The sequence below is a fragment of the Denticeps clupeoides genome, chromosome 7 (assembly GCF_900700375.1).
Source record: "Denticeps clupeoides chromosome 7, fDenClu1.1, whole genome shotgun sequence".
In the NCBI taxonomy this organism is placed as follows: Eukaryota; Metazoa; Chordata; class Actinopteri; order Clupeiformes; family Denticipitidae; genus Denticeps; species Denticeps clupeoides.
Genome location: NC_041713.1, coordinates 5,240,753 through 5,263,654, shown reverse-complemented (window position 1 = coordinate 5,263,654; position 22,902 = coordinate 5,240,753). Strand labels below are relative to the sequence as shown.

General features: G+C 42.0%; 2 protein-coding genes across 3 annotated transcripts in view; one reads left to right on the top strand and one right to left on the bottom strand.

Annotated features, from left to right (window-relative positions):
* LOC114793607 (E3 ubiquitin-protein ligase rnf213-alpha-like) overlaps positions 1-17,431 on the bottom strand; it is a 39,060-nt gene extending 21,629 nt beyond the window's left edge. Inside the window, 25 exon segments of the mRNA XM_028985628.1 lie at positions 141-278; positions 358-575; positions 666-825; positions 917-1,530; positions 1,638-1,790; positions 4,771-4,944; positions 5,285-5,477; positions 8,062-8,184; positions 8,860-8,958; positions 9,478-9,618; positions 9,940-10,114; positions 10,617-10,672; positions 10,747-10,951; positions 11,184-11,402; positions 11,653-11,912; positions 12,103-12,392; positions 12,665-12,864; positions 12,967-13,137; positions 13,240-13,409; positions 14,012-14,170; positions 14,254-14,729; positions 14,802-14,994; positions 15,996-16,162; positions 16,274-16,393; positions 17,218-17,431. Coding sequence (XP_028841461.1) covers positions 141-278; positions 358-575; positions 666-825; positions 917-1,530; positions 1,638-1,790; positions 4,771-4,944; positions 5,285-5,477; positions 8,062-8,184; positions 8,860-8,958; positions 9,478-9,618; positions 9,940-10,114; positions 10,617-10,672; positions 10,747-10,951; positions 11,184-11,402; positions 11,653-11,912; positions 12,103-12,392; positions 12,665-12,864; positions 12,967-13,137; positions 13,240-13,409; positions 14,012-14,170; positions 14,254-14,729; positions 14,802-14,994; positions 15,996-16,162; positions 16,274-16,373 — 4,854 coding nt within the window. The 5' untranslated portion in view covers positions 16,374-16,393; positions 17,218-17,431.
* Positions 16,741-20,905, top strand: LOC114793608 (neuropeptide B-like). Of its 2 annotated transcripts, none has more exons than XM_028985631.1 (3): positions 16,741-16,896; positions 18,432-19,846; positions 20,432-20,905. In XM_028985631.1, the coding sequence occupies exons 2-3, from the start codon at positions 19,481-19,483 to the stop codon at positions 20,561-20,563; spliced, it is 498 nt and encodes a 165-aa protein (XP_028841464.1). In that variant the 5' UTR covers positions 16,741-16,896; positions 18,432-19,480; the 3' UTR covers positions 20,564-20,905. The 2 variants fall into 2 exon arrangements, with proteins under 2 accessions (XP_028841464.1, XP_028841463.1); XM_028985630.1 differs by having other exon boundaries at positions 16,741-17,256.
* Positions 20,906-22,902: the final 1,997 nt, after the last annotated feature.

Below are 22,902 nucleotides of genomic sequence, written 5' to 3'. Positions count from 1 at the left end.
CTGTACAAATGTATATACAGATTAAATTATTAAAGATCATTTCTCTCTTTGAGAGAATTACTTCCAGTGCAATATATGCAAATACCCAATGCAGTGAAATGAAATTTTGTAGTCAAAATTTATTCAAATAATTAGCAAACCTTCTTCTGGCCTTGGGCACAGATTATGTAAATGCCTTTCTTGTTGATGGCTGAAGCAAGGGAGAGTGAGGAGAGCTCAACAGACCCATGGCTCTCCTTTACTGTCTTCAACCACTCCAGGTGCCGAGCTGTATCACACTAAAAAATGAAATGAAAGATGAAATAAGCACCGAAAAAAAGACAGGTGCTATATAAATATGTCTTAAAAAGAAATTACCATTTTTTTGGGCAGGTTTGGATCATTGTCAAGTGCCTTCCAGAGCTTCTTCAGGACCTCCTTAAAATCCATGAAGCCTGCCTGAGGTTTCAGCTCATACAGCACTGATGAGTAGCCAAGGACCGCATCATGGAAGCAGGCCACACGATCAACATCCAGGTCATTCTCGCCAGCAGAGATGGAGGCCAGGTCAACAAACACCTTCAGCTCATTGATGTCTAAAGACAAAGACAAATGGTCTCCTTTCTAACATCTTTGGAACAAAATGATCCTGTTATGGGCAAAGCTAAAAGCTATTTCCACAGTACCTTCCAGGGCTTCTTTGACCCATATCACAAAAAGCCTCCTGAGACCAAGCTCTTGAAGACAGAGCCTACGGGGCTCTGTGATATCAACCAGAATTTTCTTGGCCTGCATCAAGTTGTTATCAATGCGAGTCAGACACTCCTGTTTAAAGTCCTCCTGAGTCTGAGAAAAGGGACAAAAGAGCAGAGATTATATTGAGGATACCACTATCGTTGCTCATCTAGACAAGCATGTAAATAAGAAAACCACCTACAATTTCAAGGAGCAAATCCAAGACGTTAAAGTCTCCTTGAAGACAGAGGGTCTCCTTGACCATCATGACCACCTGGGCAGACTCCACAGCCAAGTGAAGCTCGTGATACTGTTCTATCTGCTGCACCCTTGTTTGGATCCAGCGTTTGTCATCTACCGGGTCAATCTGGCACATGATGGCCAGATCATCAGCAAGCTCCTCATATTTGCCCTTGTACGCCTTGAATAATACATCCACTTGCCCCATTTGGAGAGTCCCATTCTTCAGCTGGGCATAGGTCTGCTGGTACCTGCTGTAGCATGGCTGAAAGATTTCCTCATGGATCAAACTGAGCGTCCCAACTTCAAATTCAGTGTCCTGATCTGATTCATCCTCGCTGTCCCCTTGTGCTGAAAATACTTGTGCCTGCTTATCCCAGCACAATGTGAAGACATAACTGTCTTTGAATTTGTACAAAACCTCTGCCATGGTCCTCACATCCTCATTTAGGTCAAAATATGTAACTATCCCAGCATTCTGAGAGATCTCATCCAACTGATGGACCTCCATGAAGGCATCCAGAGGCATTGTTTCAAGAACAATCTGGTTTCTTTGTTCCAGCTGATCGATATTAACTGAAAAGGACAATACAACTATTAATGCAAAGCCCACAAAGCGGACACCATCTGTCACCGTGTGAATCAGCAAGTGAATGTCATCACTGCCAAACTGAACACTCTACCTGTTAAATGGTCTTGCAGTTTGTGGCACATCGTGATGAGGCCATCCACCAAGTTCTTTTCATGGTAGACGGCATTCATTTCATCCTGTCTGTGCTGCAGCAGTCTCTTCACAGAAGTAGCCTTCTGAAGCATCTCCTGCTCACACAGACACTCTAAACGAAAACACAAGTTCACATTACCAGACATATAAGGAAAAACTAATTAATCTAAAATACATTTAGCTTAATTTGTGATTAGAAATGAAACACAGTATTCATAAGTAATCACCAATAACTCTGAATAACATTTGTGACTTTAGAAGAAGCCCTTTATGTATGTACTGTACTGTATGTAGATACATGCAGAGTCTATCTTCCACGGTTACTGACATGTTTTCACAGTAGACCAGAATAGAAATCTTGTGGTACTAGGCTACCTTTTAGTGGTATGCCAAGAGTTGTATGGAGTGGTATCAGTCAAGATTTAGACATCATAATAGTACTGAGACAGCGCTGGTTAGAGTGGTTAATGACCTGTTGTTACCCTATGATCAGGGCTGCATCCTGAGATTAGAAAATGTTGTTGGGATTAAGTGAATAGCCCTCTCCCGGTTCGGGTCATATTTGACTGATCAGTATCAATTTGTGGACATTAATGGTAATTCATCTTCTCAGTTTGGTGATCCACAAGGTTCCATCTTAGGTCCATTGCCTGCTCCTTATATGTTACCTTTAGGCTACGTTATTCATAAACACAGCATTAACTTTCAATGCTATGCCGATAACACAGGAAATATGATCACACCACCCCATTAACCCTTTAATGCTGTGTATTTCATAATTGAGACATTCTGAGACCAATTGCATTACCAAGCATGGAATCTAATGCTTGTCTTCTGTTCCCTGTTGGATACCCTGTTGTACTACAACAATTCTCACATAGAGCCGGATTTAGATGTAAATCAATCTTTTTTCTTCAGGATGTTACTTAAATTTGTCTTCCATAGTCCACAACACAGTGTTTTGATCAATTACACAATTTACAGACTGAAATGTGATATTTACACCATATAATTACTCAGAATTTATAAATATCTCTGTTATTACTAATAAATAAAAGGATGTTAATTATTGAAGATGCCCTGCACTTTCTTGATGACATTAGAGTGACATAGAGGGCCTTGTAAAGAGAGATGATGAAGAGGAAGATAGACTCCCAATGAATAGCATGATGATGTAAGTTTGTTATTGTATAGTGTAGAGAACAAGTTCTGACATTTTTTTATTAATTATTGTTCTGGCAGCTCAGGTGGCACTTTACATTACAGTCTATATATTTGGCAGATGTAAACCATATATGTCTATGTATTTTTGTCTTAGTCCATTTGTACCTTATTTTATTACTATTATAACAGCTCAAGGAGCAATATGTTTGTACACTTTCTAAAGACTTTAGTTCTGTTTTTGAACAAAGGGTTGGAAATTAATGCCTCTTTTTTTTGGTTTTTTGATTCTATGATTAATTTAAAAAATGATCATCAGATTAACTGATTATTAAAATAATCATTATGTAGCATCTGCGTAGGATCACAGATGGCCGATCTTCAAAGACCCCGTTTGACCTCTGACATTTACATATAAATTACAAACCCGGACCCTCAGCCTGATTGTCCCGTCTTCCCCCACTGTCACAAACATGATGCTAAACAGACTGGGTCTGCAAACTGCTCATTGGGGTTCCAAGCTTCAAAGCATTCCATAAAGACCTCCTGCCTGGCCCCATCTTTGCAATACACAATCACGCACACACTTAAACACATTGTCTGTATCTTGTGCTAGGAATATGTGATTATAAGTGGATCCCGTATATGCACACGTTGTGTGTACGTTCCCTTGTATGAATTATACTAGTTACAACTTTCTATTTTGCATTAGGTAAACTCTAATTACCTATAATTAAGTGTATAAGTGTATCTCTACTTTCCTACCTCCTAAAGGTCCCTTTCTTGGTGTCAGAAGGAACTTCTCCTTATTACTGAAACAGTGATGCATACTATGTGGTCACAAAATGCATCATACAATTTCTATAAGGTAGAAATTGTAACTGCAACGAACTACCGTTTCTCTCTGGGCCAGCCATAAAAATTCCAATCAGTCGTAAACCCAGACAAAGGAAACGTCTCCCGCCAAAAATTCACACTTGTGGTTGGCCATTCAGGCCACATGATGGGCATGCCAGAAAAGCATCAAAAAGCACTTCACACAGGCACGCATTGCTCAGAAACTTTTTCTTCCTCCTGAGACACTTTTTTTTCAACACTTTGTTAAGCTCACCTTTTGGGCTTACTCTTTGGCAAGTTTACCTTCAAGTAACATCAAGGAAGACCTCCAGCTCAGGCCCTAAAGGTTGAGGATCGTGACCCTACCGCATCAGGACTCTTTTGCATGAAACAAGGACCAATGCAAGTAACTATTTAGATGCACGTTTAAACCCCTTTTTAAGGTGAACTTTGATTCTCTGACTATTCTCATTAGGCTGTGGTTAATTGATGTGTAATACTGCCATTCTCTTTTCATCACTTTCCTTTACCCTGTATGTATATGTTTGTCTAATTGTTGTATGTTAGCTATAGCCGTGTTTATTAAATTCTTTAAATTCACAATCGTTTGTTTCTGTGTGCTGCGCACATCTGGAGTCACTGAACGTTTGACCCTTTAAGCTACATGCTAAATTACTGCTAGCACGCAGAGTGGGAAAGCTACCTTTCCTGGCAAAAGGGGGGATAATCGTTCCCAGAATTGATAAATAATTATATTATCTGCTCCGTGGACGGACAGATCAAGTAATTGTAACATTAATTCTGCTACAGTTTATCCCAAAATCTAATCTAAATGTTTATTATTAATTATAACCAGTTATAATTAATTATAGATATTTCCTTTTGAGCGAATTCGTTACAATTAGTTGCAGCCCTAAACTACAGTATTGTATTTTGTATACTATTTCATTTATAATTTCTGATGTGGTATTCACTGTGTTCGGAAAGATTGAGAACCACTGCTTTAGAGCATTTGATGTAGAAGTAACTGGTGCCTTAAAGAAGCTTCTAGGCTCAGGCTAAGAGATCTAACCAAATAAAACATTTCCACACACCAGTTTTGAGCAGCTCTGTGAATACACTCTGTTTCTGGAGAATGTGGCGAAGGAACTTCAGGGGAATGTTGCCGTGAATCAGTTTCCTTGTCATGTCTGTGAAAGATGAAGCTGCCACAGCGATCCTTTCCTTGGCTTCATAAGAGAGCTGGTCAGTTAGTGTCTTATCAGCACCTAGAAATTTAATTTAACAAATTATAGTCAGTCGTCTTCCAATGGTATTAAAAGGTTCTGCTTCTGGAATCCTCACTCAAAGATCCATAATATTTGCACATGCACAGATTCAAAGCAATGGAAATCACACTAGTGCACCTCAAAAATTAGTTTTACTAAACTTATTCAACAATTAGAATTTTAACTGTTTTAAAACATAGACCATTTTTCTAATAATGTGAAATCCTAGAGTCATTGCATGAGTCATTTCAGGAGTCCTAATCATAAGCATAAAAAATGCATCATAACTGTGACACAGAGACAGTGAGACACGTGAGAGATGGTGATAGAGGGAACTTACCATGCAACTCAAAGACATTCTTAGCCACAGCCCAGTTAAGCAGATGTTTAATGACCACTTCCTGGTCATTATGAAAGTCCCCAGATTCGTCTCTGGGCCAGGATTTCTGAATCATGGCAGAAACCAGATTTCCAAACCGCCAGTTGGAGGCGTAATTTCGGATTCTCAGAAAAACAGTCCGTTCAGACTTGGTCTGTTTAAATCAAATCAACAGAGAGAAAATGTATTACAAACAACTAAATAAATCACAAGAAATAAAGTACAAGAGATTCTGGACAATGGTTCTAGAAGGCAGTCCTGGTGATCAACAGTTTCATGCTTTTCACCCTTTTGGGGGGGTGGGGGGGATCAATGAGATCAATATCTGCGTTATGCGACTGCGATATGACAAGTGCAAGTGTGAATGTTTAGGAACAATACTTGTCTCATATGAGTGCGTTTGTGAACTGTAAGTCTTCTTTACATTACATATTCCACTGTGATGTCTCAATTAAACCCTCATGCAACCTCTCAACTTGTGTAAGTCCAATAAACTGTCACTCATTACCTGCAATGTGGGCTTGTGTCTAACTGCATTACATTCACCACAATAGGGGTGTGCTCAAAATATCGATTCTTAGATACATACCGATATAATAAAAAAAGATACAGTATTGATATTCTAGCCCTTAGTATCGATACTCCGCCCAGCCATTAGGGGGCGCAGCGGCGCCCGCGAGTGTCAAAAATCTCATGGAAAATGTCGAAGATTTTAGAAGCGCCGTTGTCCCTAAAGGCAGATGTTTGGACACATTTTGGTTTTAAAGCAAAGGAAGGAAACCAAGGGATCGATAAAACAAATGCAATCTGCAAGCATTGCCAGGCTTCTATACGCTACACCGGTAAATCAACTAACCTGCGCACCCACCTGCAAAGACACCATGCGGACAAGCTAGCTTCACCGCAGCCCAAAAAAACACGGGACCCCACGCAAACTACTTTGGACAACGCAACATCCAAGCTTCCATCTAACTCAGTCCGTGCACAGAAGATTACGGAGTCTGTGGTGCATTATATTTGCAAAGGTTTACGTCCCTACAGTGTTGTCGAGGCTTTCGCTTTATGATCAACACGTTAGATCCCCGTTACGTGATCCCTACCCGTAGCTACATGACCGACAAAGCAGTACCGAGAATATATGACAAAGACAATGTTAAGTCAGCCCTGAGTTCTGCCCCACGAGTGGCACTGACTTGTGATGGGTGGACATCGCGAGCCACGGAAGCCTTTGTTACAATCGTCGCAGGGGAGCTTGCCGGTATGTTGCATTCCAGGTGCTTCGCTCACACTTTAAACCTGGCCTCGCAGCGTGCACTGAAGCTTCCTGCTGTCTGTCGCTCGTTTATTGGGACGTGTTAGACGGATATCCACCTTTTTTAAGCGCAGTACCACAGCCAGCCACGTACTTCGACAGAAGCAGAAGTTGCTCGAGTTGCCTGAGCATAAACTGATCACCGATGTCGTGACGCGCATGATATGCTCGAGCGCTTTCTTGAGCAGCGACCCGCTGTCTCCGCTGCTCTTCTGTCCAACGAGCTTAGGTTGTGCCAAATGTTAAAGCAAGATATAGCATTTAAGTGATTTCATAGTGAAATATGTCCCAAAAAAAAAGAAGATTACGAATAAGAAGAAGAAGATTTTGTGCTTGTGTGAGCTCAGACTGTACCCTTGGAAAGTTAAATGTTGACTTGTGGTAATTTCCAGAGTAGTACAATTTGTGTACAATTAATCAGATCACTTAAAGTTGCAAATATTTAAGCAAAATGCACTTTGTTATAATGCACTTTTGTCTTCAATAAATTGAGTTCTGTTTGTTGAGTAAATGTGTTCAGCATTAACTAATTGGCTCTGGCCCATGTATTTTTATTGAATCGTATCGAATCGTGTCACATTGTATCAAATCATATCGAGACAGCTCTGTATCGAGGTATGTATCGAATCGTGACCTGTGTATCGAGGTATGTATCGTATCGCCAGGTTCTCCAAGGTATATAGCCCTACACCACAACCTGCCAAGTGCTCTCCTGCACCACACAAATTCTTGTGGTTTTCTATAGTCAAAGGGATTAATTGTCACATGTGACACACCATAGCTAACCCTGAGCTAACGAGATCAGCGTACTTTGGGTGGAATTGCCATAAGCTAGGTGGTATGCCCGTAAATGGCACCTGCTTGCATATCAATAAAAATTCACATACAATTAGTAAAAACAAAAATAAAAAATATTTATAGCAATTTAAATACCTGGTGCTTTCAATCATTTAAATAATTTAAGTAAAAATACAATATTTTACTGAACTAATAGTGCCAACTATTAAAATAGCATTTTTAACTACCAGTTCACCATAGCCTGACATAACCATATCCATGTCCACCTGGGCTGTCATTGTGACATCACACGTACATGTGGTTATAAACGGAGAAAACGGAAGAACAGGAGATAGCCCCAGAGTTTTATATATGATGTATATGCATTGTTCAGTTTGTATATGCAGTCTTAGTTTAGTCAGTTGGTAAACTTCAAAAGAATAACAGATAATATATTGTCGCTTCAGTCCATGAACTCATAATATAAATCGCATCATTTTCATGTAATTTTACGATTGCGATTAGACTTATGGTGCAGCACTGGAAAATAGCACCAAATGCTTCCTAATGAAACACCATCATACATGTAAGCATATTCCACACCCCTGGTAACTGATATTTAACATTTGCCATTCTGTTTATTGAATACCTGACAGAGAGTGCTGACTGCCTGCAGGGCACAATTCTCTACACTGCAGGCGATATGCGGATGTGATTTGTTCAGTTCTTCCATCTTGGAGCAGTAGGCATCCACCTGATCTATAGGCTTCTCCTGGAAATACAACAAAACCATACAGAGCTGCACTTTACTCAGGGTTCTTACACATTTTACAAAAGAATTTTCATGACTTTTCATATATTCTCTGAAATTTCAATGCAAATGTGAGACAAATTTAAATCCCAAAAAGTCAAATTTACCAGAAAGTTGTTTAACTAAATTTATGACAACCCTGAAAAGCTTAACTTAAACGACACCCGAGTCTGAGTAAAATGGACCCCATCATGTTCAGGCACACAGCATCAGCTGTAATTTACATGACTTTTAAAAGGAGACATGCAGCTGCAGAGGGGCTGGAATATGGAACACGCATGCGGCACCATGAGACGTTGTTCACTATGTAAAGCCAACCAAGATACTATAGACCTGCACTAGTTTTAAATGTTGTAGTTGTAAACCTTTCTCACACAGTCTTACAAGAACTAATGTACTTCATTATACATTCATGTGTCAATCAGATTTCAATTACTTTTACATCACTTTATATGTTTATTTCTTATACCAAAACTTTTCAAGGCCTGGAAAATTCTCTTTACAATAAGTTTTCCAGGTTTTTAATAACTATAGGCACCCTGTTTACAACTCAATGCTGTGAAAGTTTAAAGGTTGGTTGAATGGGGCTCAAATGACAACAATGACAATCACAATGACCTTCACTTTGATGTGTACCTGGGTAAATTTGCCTTCAAAATCTCTGGCAAACGTCTGCCTCCATTCCTTAGTAAAATCCTCATTTTCAAAGTTAATAGAGATGATATTGTTCCACATCTGCAAAATAAAAATAAATACATCATTTGAATGCATTTGTGCAATATATGCTGTGTGCAATAAACGCAAGAGTGAAATATCTTTGGATTAATGTGGATGACAATGAAAAAATGTTATAATTAACTTTTAGATTGTTACCTACGATCAGTTAAAATTCACACATGGTAAAAAAAAATCACATCAGCTAAAAATTCACACAGTAGAACTGCCCACCTTATTAGTTTATAAACACAATACTTGGTTGAGGTTGAGAGGTTGAAGGTTTTGAATTAAATAAAATTTCAATAGAACATAAATATGATAAATAAAAGAGCTAATATAATCAGCAATACCAATACATACTGAAAGAATACATGACACAATTCTGAAAAAATATTGGGATCATATGATTAAGATAAGTTAAAAGCACGTTTGCAGATTAATGAAGCACATTAACACAATGACAACACTAAAAATGTTGTTTCTTTAAATCTACATTTTCAATCCAATCATGCTGTTATAAATAAACATTATAATTACCTCAATCTCTCTGGTAAAAGAAACAGAAAGCGAGTATGAATTAAGCAGCGCCTTTTTGAACGTTTTGCTGATCCAGTTGCGGACTGCAGTTTTGGCCTCAGACAGCAGCTGCAGGCTCTTTCCAGATAGAATGTTTTTGACCTTTGAATAATTCATAAATTACATGATACAGATTATATTCTGGGGTTAAAAAAAGTACCAAATCACAGACCATAAATCACAGTTTTTCTCCAAGAATGGATTTAGACTGGGTTTGTGACTCATTGATCAGCTAAATAGTGGTATGGCTAGAACAGAAGCAAATAAATAAATATAATATTTCAATAACTTCAAACTACAAACTTCAAAGACAAGAGATATTTCATTTAAAATATTTAAATAGGCATTGCCAATAGGCATTGCTTGATTTTTTGGATCACGTTCAAGCTTCAAGAGTTAAAATGCTGTAATATTTCAACTCACTTCTGGACTGGAACAAATGCTGAAGTCTGAAACAGCTGCAACCACATTCATGCAAGTAACAGGAAGCTCTGTGAAGTCATTCCCTATGTAGGCATTCTGAACTCCTTTACAAATGTTCTTCAGCAGCTTCACAGATGTGGCTAAACACTCAGCTCCATATGCTTCAGAAAAACATCTGCAATAATAAGCATTGGGGTCATTAGCATCACGTCACTCGATTCACGTCAGAACAACAATCTAATCAGCACGCTATATACGACAAAGCTGGGTGTGTTGGATTAGCATGTTGTAAGGTCTAAATTTAATATTTGGAAAAAATATATGGAAATATTGCTTGTTGAGAAAGTACCCAAACATTAACATAAAGTTAAGCAATCTGAGCACTTCAGATCATTTCAGCAATTTTGTGTGTGTGTTTGTGCATTTGTGTGACTGTGGGCTGAAACATTCATGTATCTTGAATAACAATTCAATTGGAATTTAACTTTCCAGAATGAGGAAGCAGGATGTGTAAAAGATTGTTGCATTGAAATACTACTGCATTCTTAATGTATGCATTAATTATCTTTCAGTATGTATCTTTGCTTTCTACCAAATGGACAGAACCTATTTTGAAAGTCCAGTATTACAAAGTCACTATTGCTAAGTATTGAACATGTAAAACACAAGTATGTTACCTGTATTCTTGTTGGAGGAGCTTGCTCTGAATGTGCGCCAGGGTATTAGCCACACACTGTTGAGAAAGACAAAGAGCATCTGAGTAACAGGTATGAGTGAGATCGCAAAACAAGTCTGTGTTTGTCTTACGTCATAATTCATGCATCTTCCCATTTTTTCCAGTGCTTCCCGAATTTTCAAGGTGAAGACATGTAAAATGTCACCCAGTTCAGCTTGGAGGATGGAGCTGCTATCAACAAGTTCTTCCAAATCCAGAAGCCACATCACTGATCTTGAAAGCAATCGGTCCACCTGCACCAGGTAGTCATGGTTCTTCACTAAGTTTAAAACAGCTCTAAAGTGAAAAAACACAGACACAAAAAAGCCTTTGAGAACATTCCTTAGCCGTAAGCTGCTACAATTTGTAATATTTGAGTAATAAATTATGATACAAATATGATGTGCTTTTAAATTATGGTATAAATATGATATATAAATATGAATGAGCCAAATGAAAAGAAATAATACAGAAATGTTGGCATTAAAAAAAATCATGTACACTAAGGGGACAGAACGGCTCAAATTACCTTCGATCCTGCTCAAAGTAGTACAATGTATTTCCAAACTTCAGGCTGCTTAGTCCAGCCCAGGATTGTTCATTATTATTATGGCTGACGGTGAAATCAATGGGCTCAAATGGTTTGGACAGGTTATGCAGAAGGTGAAACATGGGCAGGACAAGGACCCAGTGAGGCATCTTCTCTCCTTTTACTGTGCTGATTAGATTCTGCACCAAATCTGGCAGCCTGGGGACAAAAAAATAACCACAGGAGAAAGACTAGAACATCAACATTATATGTCAAAGGTGACAAATTGAGATTGTTAAGTCCAAAAATTAAATCTTTACATTTAAAAAAGCACAGGAATAAATATAGTCCCCTTGACATTTGAGAAAAAGTTTGCATAACAGGGGATAATACTGGGACATTTACTACCCTAAAGTGATTGTATGACTGAAGTGCATGTCATTGTGTTCTGTACAGAAAACCCACTCACTCTTTAAGGCACAAGAATGATCGCTGGAAGTCGTCCCAGTAGGACAGGAACTCTTCTTTGGGCAGCTTTGGGAAGCAGAGAGCCGTGCAGAGCCTGCAAAGCTCCCCATGGTCCAGCTTCAGGTCGTGCTTCTTCCAGACATACAACATGATTGTTGCAGCCTTCCTGTGGTCCTTGATGAATTCTCTCTTCCCTTCTCCCTCCTTCCGCAGCTCAGGGGTCACAAAGTCCAGCATGAACCTCTTCAGTAGTCTGCTTACCTGCAAGATTCAGATTTTCCGTATAAACGTGATTATTTACTATTTCTAGCAATATAGGGTAGAAACATAACAGAATGGCTGTGGGCATGTATGTGTATTATCAATCTATGATTAGACTTATTCTAAAATAATGGTAACATGTAACATGAAATTACGATTTGAATTTAAGACCGAAATCCTTTTAACTCACGTGTTTTTCATCATAGCCTAAAGCCATCCACTTCTCTTGTTTTTCTTCATACACAAACGGATTTGCGTAGATCTGGTAGAACTGTCGGAGTTGATTCAAGAAGTTCTTCAGGTTGACCTCAGTCCAGTCCCTTAAGAGGTCAAAGATGATCTGCAGCATGAATTGGGCTGCTATGTCTCGGCCCTCAATTACATTCTTCCTGGGTTCAGGCCAAACTCTGTCCATTATTTTTTTCATTATGCCTTTGGAAGGTTCAGCACAGATTATATCATCGTATTGATGCCATTCTCCTGGGGAGGGAATGCAATGTGTCATCATTTAAGGTAGAGTGAAAATAAAAAAATTTTGAGGTTTAGAAATCATTTACATTTAACTTGATCACATCAACACATCAACTTTGAGGACCAAATGTTACATTTTCAACCCACTGCCAAGCACCATTGTATCAAGATAAGCAATAAAATTCATTTTACCTGTAAATGGTGCTAATTTCAGGGCTAATCAGGGTATAAATAGATAATAGATGCAAGCAATCACAATGTTCAATTATTTCAGCTCTCACCTTCCTCATTCAGCAGATGCGGTTTGATAAAGAGGCACCTGTTTGTGGTTTTCTGCGAGTCCAGTTTATAGATGTATTCATATTTGTATTCATCGTTCTTCATCTTGTACACCACGTATTTGTAAGGTATGGACTCTGATGCTGAGGCCTTAGTGGTCACAAATTTACCCTCAACCAGGAATCCATCTTTCCCCAGATCTCTGCGTGAGAAAAAAGGTCAAACTTCAACTGTATTGTCACCGTGAAAAGACACAAATGAAAATCTTTAAACCACAGCACATTGCTGCACACTGCAAACTCACCGAGAGATGAAAACCTCTGCGAGATCGGAATCCCAACCGCCAAGGCATCCTCCGGCGCGGATGAAAATTCTGTCTTCCTCTGGGGACACTTTGAAGTCCTTAGACAGAACAGCGTGGAAGTAGATGGTCAGTCTGTCCTCTGCCTTGATCTTCTGGCTGCGTGTAGGAAGCCTGCGTTGAAGTTGAAGTTACGAAGGGCTCCGATCAATTAAAATCGCTCGGGAAGGGGGCAGAGGTAGCGTTGACGAAAAAGGGGAGAAAAAACAAGCTCACCGCTGTGAAGGGGGGGTTTCTTTCTGTGTTTTGTCACCTCCAGTTGTAGGTTTTTCCACTTTCTTTAAGGAGCCTGCAAGACCATCTCCTCCAACTTGGTCAGACCGCTGCACCTCATTCTTAACCTTCGCCCCGCCTTCAGGATCTATGCTGGTGCTCTTGCTGACCATCTAAAAAAAAAAAAGACACCAGCCAGTGAAAGTGAAGTGATTGTCATTGTGAAACACTGAAATGTGTCCTCTACATTTAAACCACCACCCTTGGTGAGCAGTGGGCTGCCATGACAGGCGCCCCGGGAGCAGTGTGTGGGGACGGTGCTTCGCTCAGTGGCCCCTTGGCGATTCAAGATTCGAACCGGCAACCTTCTGATTACGAAGCCGCTTCCTTACCCGCTAGGCCACCACTGCCCCAATGCACAAGTCACACCCCTACGCTCAAACAAAACAACTCAGCAGCAGCTATTGCCCCTACCTCATATGATGCAGCATGCAATGGCCATTTTATTAGGTACCTCTAACGCTTTAGCCCATTTACTGCTGCACCCAGTACAGGTGAAGGACAGTCACACACTCCAAATAAATTCATAGGGTGGTAGTAGCCTAACACACTTGCCTATGAATTGGAAGACCCAGGTTCAAATCCCACCTATTACCATTGTGTCCCTGAGCAAGACACGTAACCCTGAGTGTCTCCAGGGGGACTGTCCCTGTAACTACTGATTGTAAGTCACTCTGGATAAGGGCGTCTGGTAAATGTTGTAAATGTACTGCACCTCTGGGCTCGTTCTCGTTGATTTTTGCTGCTGCTCGGTTTCTGTAAGGTTGGCGTTCTGGTCTACTGGTGCTTGGGAGTTTTCTGAGGGGTCTTTCGTGCCCTTGGTGGTCTTGGGATGCTTAGTTTGCTGGCTCTGGGCCTGTCCTGCTGCGGATGGCTGGTAAAAGTGGAAGGGGGAAAGTGAGTGTTTACATCTACGACATCAACGCAGTATGAAAGTAACACAATACACTTGAGCACCTTTGTGTCCGACGTTTTTTGATGTGCTGCAGGTTGGCTTTGTGGCCCGAAAACCATTTGGGAGTTTGTTTTATTCTTCTCTCCCTTTGTGGCATGTTCTGGATTTTCAGTAGGTTTTGCTTTATTGCTCTCTACCTTTGCGGCTGGATTTTCTGTAGGTTTGGCAAGATCCACAGATTCTTGGGTTTTGTCTGAATCATCTTTCTTGTCCTTGGAGCCCTTTGGCTGCTGTTGCTGCTCTGGCAGACTCTGGGAGTGTCCCTTCGAAGCTTGAGCAGCCTGGGGTGCAATTTTTTCCGAGCGGTTTGACAAGGGACGCTTCTTGCCTTTGTCATTGGTGGTTGTTTTTGTGTCCAAAGGAGCAGGGCCTGCACCCAAATTTACATTGGTTTGTTCAACATCATCCATCTCCACCTGGGACTGGACGACAGGATCTTCGGTGATATTGGACGGTGGATCATCCACCATGTTCCCTTCTGTTGTGTCAGACACAGATTGGACTTTAGTGTCTTCGACATTACGAAGGTCTATTTTCTCAGAAACGTCACCTCTGTCAGGGACAGGGTCGGGCGCCTCATCCATCCCTGAATCCTCACTGTCCGAGTCATCGTCAGCATCCCCGCCGTCGCCAGACTGTGTTACCTGATTGTCATTTAAGGAAATGTCTGACAGGTCAGAGGTCAGCGACTGAGCCCCACCAATCTTGTCCCCCTTCTTCTTCCTTTTTTTTCGACTTTTTCTCTGCATAGGAGAGAATGTTGAGAGTCAGTAGCCATACAGCTTTTTAGCAAATTTTCTGATCAGACATATATCTAGGGAGGATAAACCAAGATGAAATCAATACACATACAGTACAGGCCAAAAGTTTGGACACACCTTCCCATTCAATGTGTTTTCTTTATTTTCGTGACCATTTACGTTGGTAGATTCTCACTGAAGGTATCAAAACTATGAATGAACACATGTGGAGTTATGTTCTTAACAAAAAGTGGAGACCTGGCCTCCACAGTCACCGGACCTGAACCCAGTCCAGATGGTTTGGGGTGAGCTGGACCGCAGAGTGAAGGCAAAGGGGCCAACAAGTGCTAAACACCTCTGGGAACTCCTTCAAGACTGTTGGAAAACCATTTCAGGTGACGACCTCTTGAAGCTCATCGAGAGAATGCCAAGAGTGTGCAAAGCAGTAATCAGAGCAAAGAAACTAGAATATAAAACATGTTTTCAGTTTTCACTTTTTTGTTAAGTAAATAACTCCACATTCATAGTTTTGATGCCTTCAGTGAGAATCTACCAATATAACTGGTCATGATAATAAAAGAAACACATTGAATGAGAAGGTGTGTCCAAACTTTTGGCCTGTAATGTATAACTAGGGAGGACAAACCAAGGGGGCACAAATGATTAAATTAGTATATGTCAGGGTGGTAGTAGCCTAGTGGGTAAAACACTCGCCTAAGAACCAGAAGGTTCAAATCCCGCTTACTACCATTGTGTCCCTGAGCAAGACACTTAACCCTAAGTTGCTCCAGGGGGACTGTCCCTGTAACTACTGATTGTAAGTCGCTCTGGATAAGGGCGTCTGATAAATGCTGTAAATGTAAATGTAAGTATACATATGCCAAACTAAACTTTTTCTTCTGCATATATTACAAGACAATCGTTTAAACAACTTAGATTATTTGACTCATTCCTCCCGTAAAGGTTAAATGGCCTTTCACTCATTGCCCCTTCGGTTATCATACCTCAAAATGCATAGCAGAAATATGCACCTTTTTCTTTGGGATGGAGCTATTCTCCTCATGGGGACGTTTCGGAGACGTGACAGTCTGCTGGTTATCCAGTGACGAGTCACTTATCACTCCCGAGATCTCTTCTTTTGATGTCATTGATTGCGTTGACACATCAGAGCCTGGGAAAAGTGAAAATTGTGGCCATGCACACAGTAGAACTGATCAATGCACTTACTAACTGACTACTACAACACATATTTGTGCAATAGGAGGCGATTTCGAGTATTTACCGGCAGTGTGTGTGGTGGGATCCTGCAGCTTTCCACCACAGTTGCTGCAAAACTTGGCCTTCTTCTCCACACATCGGTGGCCACAGCCATTGCACTTCATCCTGCAGCCTTCACCGTCGTCTGCGAAGAAAACGAGAGAACATCAACTCGTTTCCCAGTGTCGGTTCAGGTGGGGCGTGGAGTCATGACAGCGGAAACCACCCCGCATGCTTTCCCTTTCTATTCGCAGCGAATAGAGAACGAAACTCTTTCGAGACAAACTGAGGTTAAAAAAAAACCACAAGACCTGTTTAAAAAAACGAATGCTGACCGCACACGGCGCAAGACACGTGACCAAAACACACACACACACACACTTTATCGACATTGAAATTTGTAATCGATTTAGGACTTCGACCAATCAGAGTCCGCCTGCTGGACCATTGACCAATGGCGGAGAAGGGCGGGACATAACCGGGAAGCTCCGGGCGATTCCCTTCGTGTGGGCTGTAAACTGGGTTTAAACATTCGCCCGACGCGAGTCACGCAGCCGCAGTAAAAGCCGCGCGAAAGTGTTGTTAAAGTGTTATTAGCGCGCCAGGCGACTATGGAAGTTGGAATATTATCCTCGGACAGGATGAAAGGTCAGCGTCGCCACACGTCACTTTTTCAGCGAGAAGTGACATGAAAATGTATACTTTGCCCCCCCCCAGAAGCCCGTTTCTATCCGTAGTCTCGCGAGATCTGGCGGGCATCGCCGTTAGCGCGCTAGCCGCAGCGTTTGTGTCGAGTTGGCCCAACACTGTGCAATAAAAAAAATACATTTACACATATTTAGATATATTGGTGCGTGTGCGTTTCGAACGCCACGCAAAAACACGGAAAGCAGCCACACTTCCACACGCCCGCCGTTAGATGACAAAGTACAAAACGCCATAACCGAGGCGCGGTGTTTCGCACTTCACCTGGCGTCTGTTGACAGGAAGTCAGCCGGGTCCCATGCCGTGAGTACCGAGCCCGGCCCGCCGTGGAAGCGACCCCGCCGCTGCCCGCCGCCGCCGCCCGTGTTCCGACGCGGAAGGAAGACGAGTTGCGGTGCTCGTTTCGTTTCGTTTCCCTGGAAATGGGCGTTCTCCGGGCTGCGGGCGACACCGAGCCGAGCGGGGGGACCCGGGCTGCCGGGCGCACCCTAATCTCCGGATGGATCAAAGTTTTTTTGTTTTTTTGTTTTCTTGCACTCGCATTTTGTCAAATTGCATGAATAAATCGGACCCGGGCGCTGTTGTCCGATGCACTTGTTACTGCGCACAACTCAAATACCTCAACAGGATAAAGTTGGGCCAATCACCAGTGAAGTAAAATAAAATAAAAAATAAAATTACTACGCAGCTATAAAGCAGCTGCACGGTGACCTTTAGTCCGAATGAAGCCTTGTGACATCGAACAGGAGGAACTGAAAGTTTCAGGGAATTCCAATGCTGATTCTTGTCATTAAAACATCTCTACTCAGCGGTGACCCTCCTACTTACTTTATTGATACGGTGCCGCTGTGGCTTGCTCAGCATTTGCTGCAGGAATAACAGCGTCTTGGCCAGGTTGATCCAGATAAGCTGCACATGGGGGGGACTTCCCGGTGGGGGGATACCGGAGTAAAATACTTTCTCTTCGGTCACTGTGACTCAGCAGAGAGGGGACATGTTCCCACCGAAGCCCTCTGGGCCTTAGCGATCGGATGTGTCCGTGAAACGTAGAAACTGTGTGGGAGTGGCCTAGTGGGTAACACACTCGCCTGTGAAGCAGAAGACCCAGGTTCAAACCCCACTTACTACCATTGTGTCCCTGAGCAAGACGCTTAACCCTAAATTGCTCCAGGGTGGGGACTGTCCCCACAATCTTACTGATTGTAAGTCACTCTGGATAAGGGCATCTGGTAAATGCTGTGTATAAGAATCACTGAACGCTCGAGGTGTGAATCATGTGGGGAGCTCAGGCATTCTGGTACACACAATTGGGGTCAAAGGGCAGCATAGCTTACATCAGCAAAGCCGGTGAAAGCTTTCTCGCTCCCTGGATGATTCGGTGCCGTCAACACCACAGTGACTGGCAGACGAATCTGAAAGAAATCTTAACAAAGAACAAAATGAGCAAATGTTAGCCCTTTTTTTTTTTTTTTTTTTAGAGGCACGTTCAATTCCATTGATCTAAGTCCTCGGACAAAGTGTTGCCACATGAGATCTCATCTGTACGACTCTGTATCGGCACAGCAGCGACGTACCCTGGGTCCTTGTGTAGGACCAAACATTGATTTTAAGGAGTGGTGTTTTCACCGCGAACTTTGGTCCGGGCAGCAGCAACGAAGCAAACTCAGATTAATGGGCTGGGTGGGCCACCAACGCTGCTGCACATCACCCGACCACCGGTAAGAGAGCAGCTAATGGAAAACTAGTCAGTTTAAGGTGGTGTGTAGGGTGGTAGTAGCCTTGTGGGTAACACACTCGCCTATGAACCAGAAGCCCCAGGTTCAAATCCCACTTACTACCATTGTGTCCCTGAGCAAGACACTTAACCCTAAGTTGCTCCAGGGGGGGACTGTCCCTGTAACTACTGATTGTAAGTCGCTCTGGATAAGGGCGTCTGGTAAATGCTGTAAATGTAAATGGAAGTGGTTAAAACATATTTGAGCTGCCCTGTGATTTTTCTGCCCTTGTTTTTACTCATAAAGTGAAGTGAGTGTCACTTGTCATAGCAGCACAGCACACAGTGAAATTTGTCCTCTGCATTTAACCCATCACACTGAGTGAGTGAGTGAGTCACTTTAGCTTCCAACTAAGTATGTGGGATGTAATGAAACCCAAACTTTAAAATTGTATATCTTAGTCACCTTCAAAATCATTATTAAAAGTTCGTTTACAAGTGTGGGATGGTCTGATGCAGCAAAATGAAATGAAAAGAAATAAACTGCTAGTTTTGAAAAAAACACCACCCGGGGGCGCAATTTTGGATCTGAATTCAAAATCACCTCCAAAAATCCATGCAAATCCTCACGAGATTTTTTTAATTTAATATCGTCAATATTTTACGTAGCGTTGTTTATTGAGAATTTATTTACTTACTTATTTTTGCATCAGTTTGGTTAATTTATTACCTGATTTTGATACGTCAGAGTTGTGACAAGTTGTGTCCAACTTAAAAGTTTGGCGCATGCACGTACAATAAATGATGTGACTCATGATGCAAATCCACATTTCTTTGATATGTGCGGGGGAGTTCTGTCGACACCTGGCAACGCCGGAGCCCCCGCTGCTTATAAAAAGGGGGACCGCAGGACGGGGGAAAGCGTGTCTCCAGGCGCCCTCCGTCATGCACGCATCCGTCAGGTCGCCGGCTCTGCTGCTCTGGCTCCTCTCCGCGCTGCTGTCCACCTCCAGCCCCGCCGAGGCGTGGTACAAGCAGGGGACCGGCCCCAGCTTCCACTCCGTCGGCCGGGCGTCGGGCTTGCTGTCCGGGCTGCGGAGGTCTCCCCACGCCCGACGCACGTCGCCGGAGTCTGACGGGTCCGCGGAGAACCTGGTGGGGAAGGAGCTCAGGAGCGCGGTGAGGCTTTCAGCAGGTTGGGTGGAGGAGCGGAGCTGTCCGTTCAGCACCTCCAGATTTCAATACAGTTCAATTGCAAATATTTCTGTAGAATATTAAAAAGAAAAAAATAAACTATTTGGCATTGTTTTATCAAACTTTTTTAGGCTTAAGTATATGTAATATGCTAAATTAATAATAAATGTAATTGAAAAAATTAAAGTACGTTCTTCAACAACGCTAGTTTATAATTCTAAAGTAAGTGGATTGGATTGAAATAATATTAAGTTAATACACAGTATTGCATAAAATTATTGTGACTAACATTTCTTTAGTATTTCAAATATTCATAAAGCTGGGTCAAAACAGCCTGATAAGCGTATAGTAAAATGGGCTCAGGACGTTTACTGTATGCTGTTTTTTCACAACTGTTGCATAATATAATTCACTTGTTCACACACTCATTATTGGGCCAAAACAAAATTGTTTGTTGCAAATTATATTTATATATGTAATTATATATTTACATGTGTGTTCTATGTGTTAGGGTTTTATATATATATAATATATATATAACAGGAAAGGAATTGTGTTGCTTGTTTTCAGTCAGTCTGCATCAGAGACGTATCTCCAGACCTGCAGAGCTGCGAGCTGCTGAAGGACGATGTTGGGCTGGTTCTGTGCACGGGCCACATCTTCCTCTCGCTGGACTCTCGGGACTGTGACAGCAGCGCATGAAGCCCTGCAGAATAATGAACGCTTGTCGATCTCCCAATCGTGGCCACCGACCAGATTGTGTTGTAACCTGTAGTGTTTTTTATTGGTGACGTATCTGTGCTTTGAGGAAGGGTTGCCGGTTTGGACAGGGTGGCTCTTTAACAGAGTTGGGCTTCGCTGATCTGATTGGTCCGTCCCTACATATCACCTGTCTGGTTCCACCTCATAACTCTGTATAATCACTTTAAATGGGGAGGTCAAGGTCAATGTGAAGGCTGTGTGTTCAGACGCATGGATGTACAGTTCACATGTTTGTAAATGAATGAATTTCTGATGATGTGATTAAAACACAAAAATACAAAATCTTCAGATTCAGAAAACTTTATTAATTAAGTTGCTTATGCAATTATTGCACTTACATGCCAAAACACAAGACAAGAGCAATATACATAAATGAAGAAATAAAATAAAACCCACATAAAAAAAAATGTCAGCTACATTGTGGCAGTCGCAACAAAAATGAGGAGAAAATGTTGGGAAGTTCTGTCACCCCTCCCAACATTTTCTCCTCATGACAAAAATTTCTGCTTACAAGTGTGTGGTCTTAACACCGCTCTCCTCCTGAATGGTGCATATTGACCATAACAGAATGACCACTTGCCTAACATTGAGTAGGTACTGCTTTGGTCATTTGTACCAGTGCAACAGTGTTTAGGAAGGTGCTTTGTATCAAAGTAAAATCCACATGACTGCAAGTCCTAAAGTGTCTTCACCCCACACTGCATCTTCCCACACTGCATAATCAGTAGTGACAGGGACAGTCCCCCCCAGAGACAATCTGGGTTAAGTGTCTTTCTCAGGTACACAATGGTACTTAGTGGGGTCTAAAACTGGGACTTTGTGCTCTTCTGGTTTATAGCCAAGGTTTTTGCAGGCAGGGCACCATGACTGGCCTGTGGCTAGGCAGCTCCAGTCACAACTGTGTGTTCTCAAGCCTTTTCATCCGTACGCTTGTTGCCTAATTTATCTCACCTAAAATTAAATCAGTCTAGTGGCCTAGCGGTTAAGGAATTTGCCCCATAATCAGAAGGTTGCCGGTTCGAATCCTGAGGTGCCACTGAGCAAAGCTCCCTGTCACACACTCCCCTTGTTTGTTGTCATGTTTCCCAACCCCTGGATGGGGATGTGACACTGCCCACTGCTCACCAAGGGTGATGGTTAAAAGCTGTCCTGTGCTGCACTGTATCACAATGACAATCATTTCACTTTCAATATAATTCACATCACGTGGGTCATAATGTTATGGCCCTCATGGCCATGAAATGTCATAGCACAGAAACAAATGTCAAAGCTTTTCTATGTTACTCAGGAAATACATGGAATAGCTGCATAGAATCAACGCACAACTGGCTACTTTTCCGTCATTTTCTGAGATGAAAGACACCCACGACAGTTAATTACGTGGACAAACTGAGCAATAATTACCCCCAGCACGCAGTTGGCGTTCAGCCTTCCCCCCTCGATCCCGAGGCACCGCCGGTGACTCACATACTGACACATAACCGCCCAAATGAGTCTAATTAACATGGCGGTTAAAGCCGCCTCCTCGGCTCCCTCTGGCCGCTGCCGTATACAGATCCGCACTAATTACAGACCAGGGCGACCTTCGTCCGGTGTGTTGTGCTGCTCCCTCACAGGCTGCTCTATCTACCCGGTAAAATTAATTAGGATTCATGAAATGACATCACACCACTTGTGAGTCTGTGTGCAATATTTTTTTTCCTGGACAGATACCACAGGACCCGCCGGATAAATAAGAAAAATTAAATGTGTGGGTGTGTGTGGGAGTCCCAGCCAGGCCTGGGGGAGTAACACGTAGCCGAGTTTTATTTCCCATCTCTGGCGTATCCCATTTGCAGGTGTGAGCAGCTATGACTGCCCCGCAGGCCCCATCTCACCCCGAGTTCCTTCCTTCTCATCATCCGCCCGAGGCAGAGCGGTAGATCAGGACAGGCCGCAAGTTGCACACATTACACCAAGGAACAATGAATTCTATATTCCACAATCCGATCCCCCTTATTTACTCATTCATTTTATCTCATTTTCAAACTATGGAGACAGGGCACAGGGACTTAGATGGTCCGTTCATCAATATTTCAGCCATCTGATTCATCCCCCTGCATGATACCATCCGACATATAGATAACGACATATGAATATAATGGCAGTTCCAAATAAAATGATGATTGATATTAATTTAGAATTGAAGTTGAATGAATATTCCACTGTTTCCTATGAGGGCATGAATAATTAGAAAACATTCAGATGGAATGAAATGCAATCCAGTTTCATCAGCTTAC

Bases quoted from the DNA above. Each gene is read 5' to 3' on its own strand.
- LOC114793608 (XM_028985631.1), top strand. From the start codon at position 19,481: ATGATGCAAATCCACATTTCTTTGATATGTGCGGGGGAGTTCTGTCGA. The intron at 19,847-20,431 runs GTGAGGCTTTCA...GCTTGTTTTCAG, and splicing joins GGAAGGAGCTCAGGAGCGCG to TCAGTCTGCATCAGAGACGT.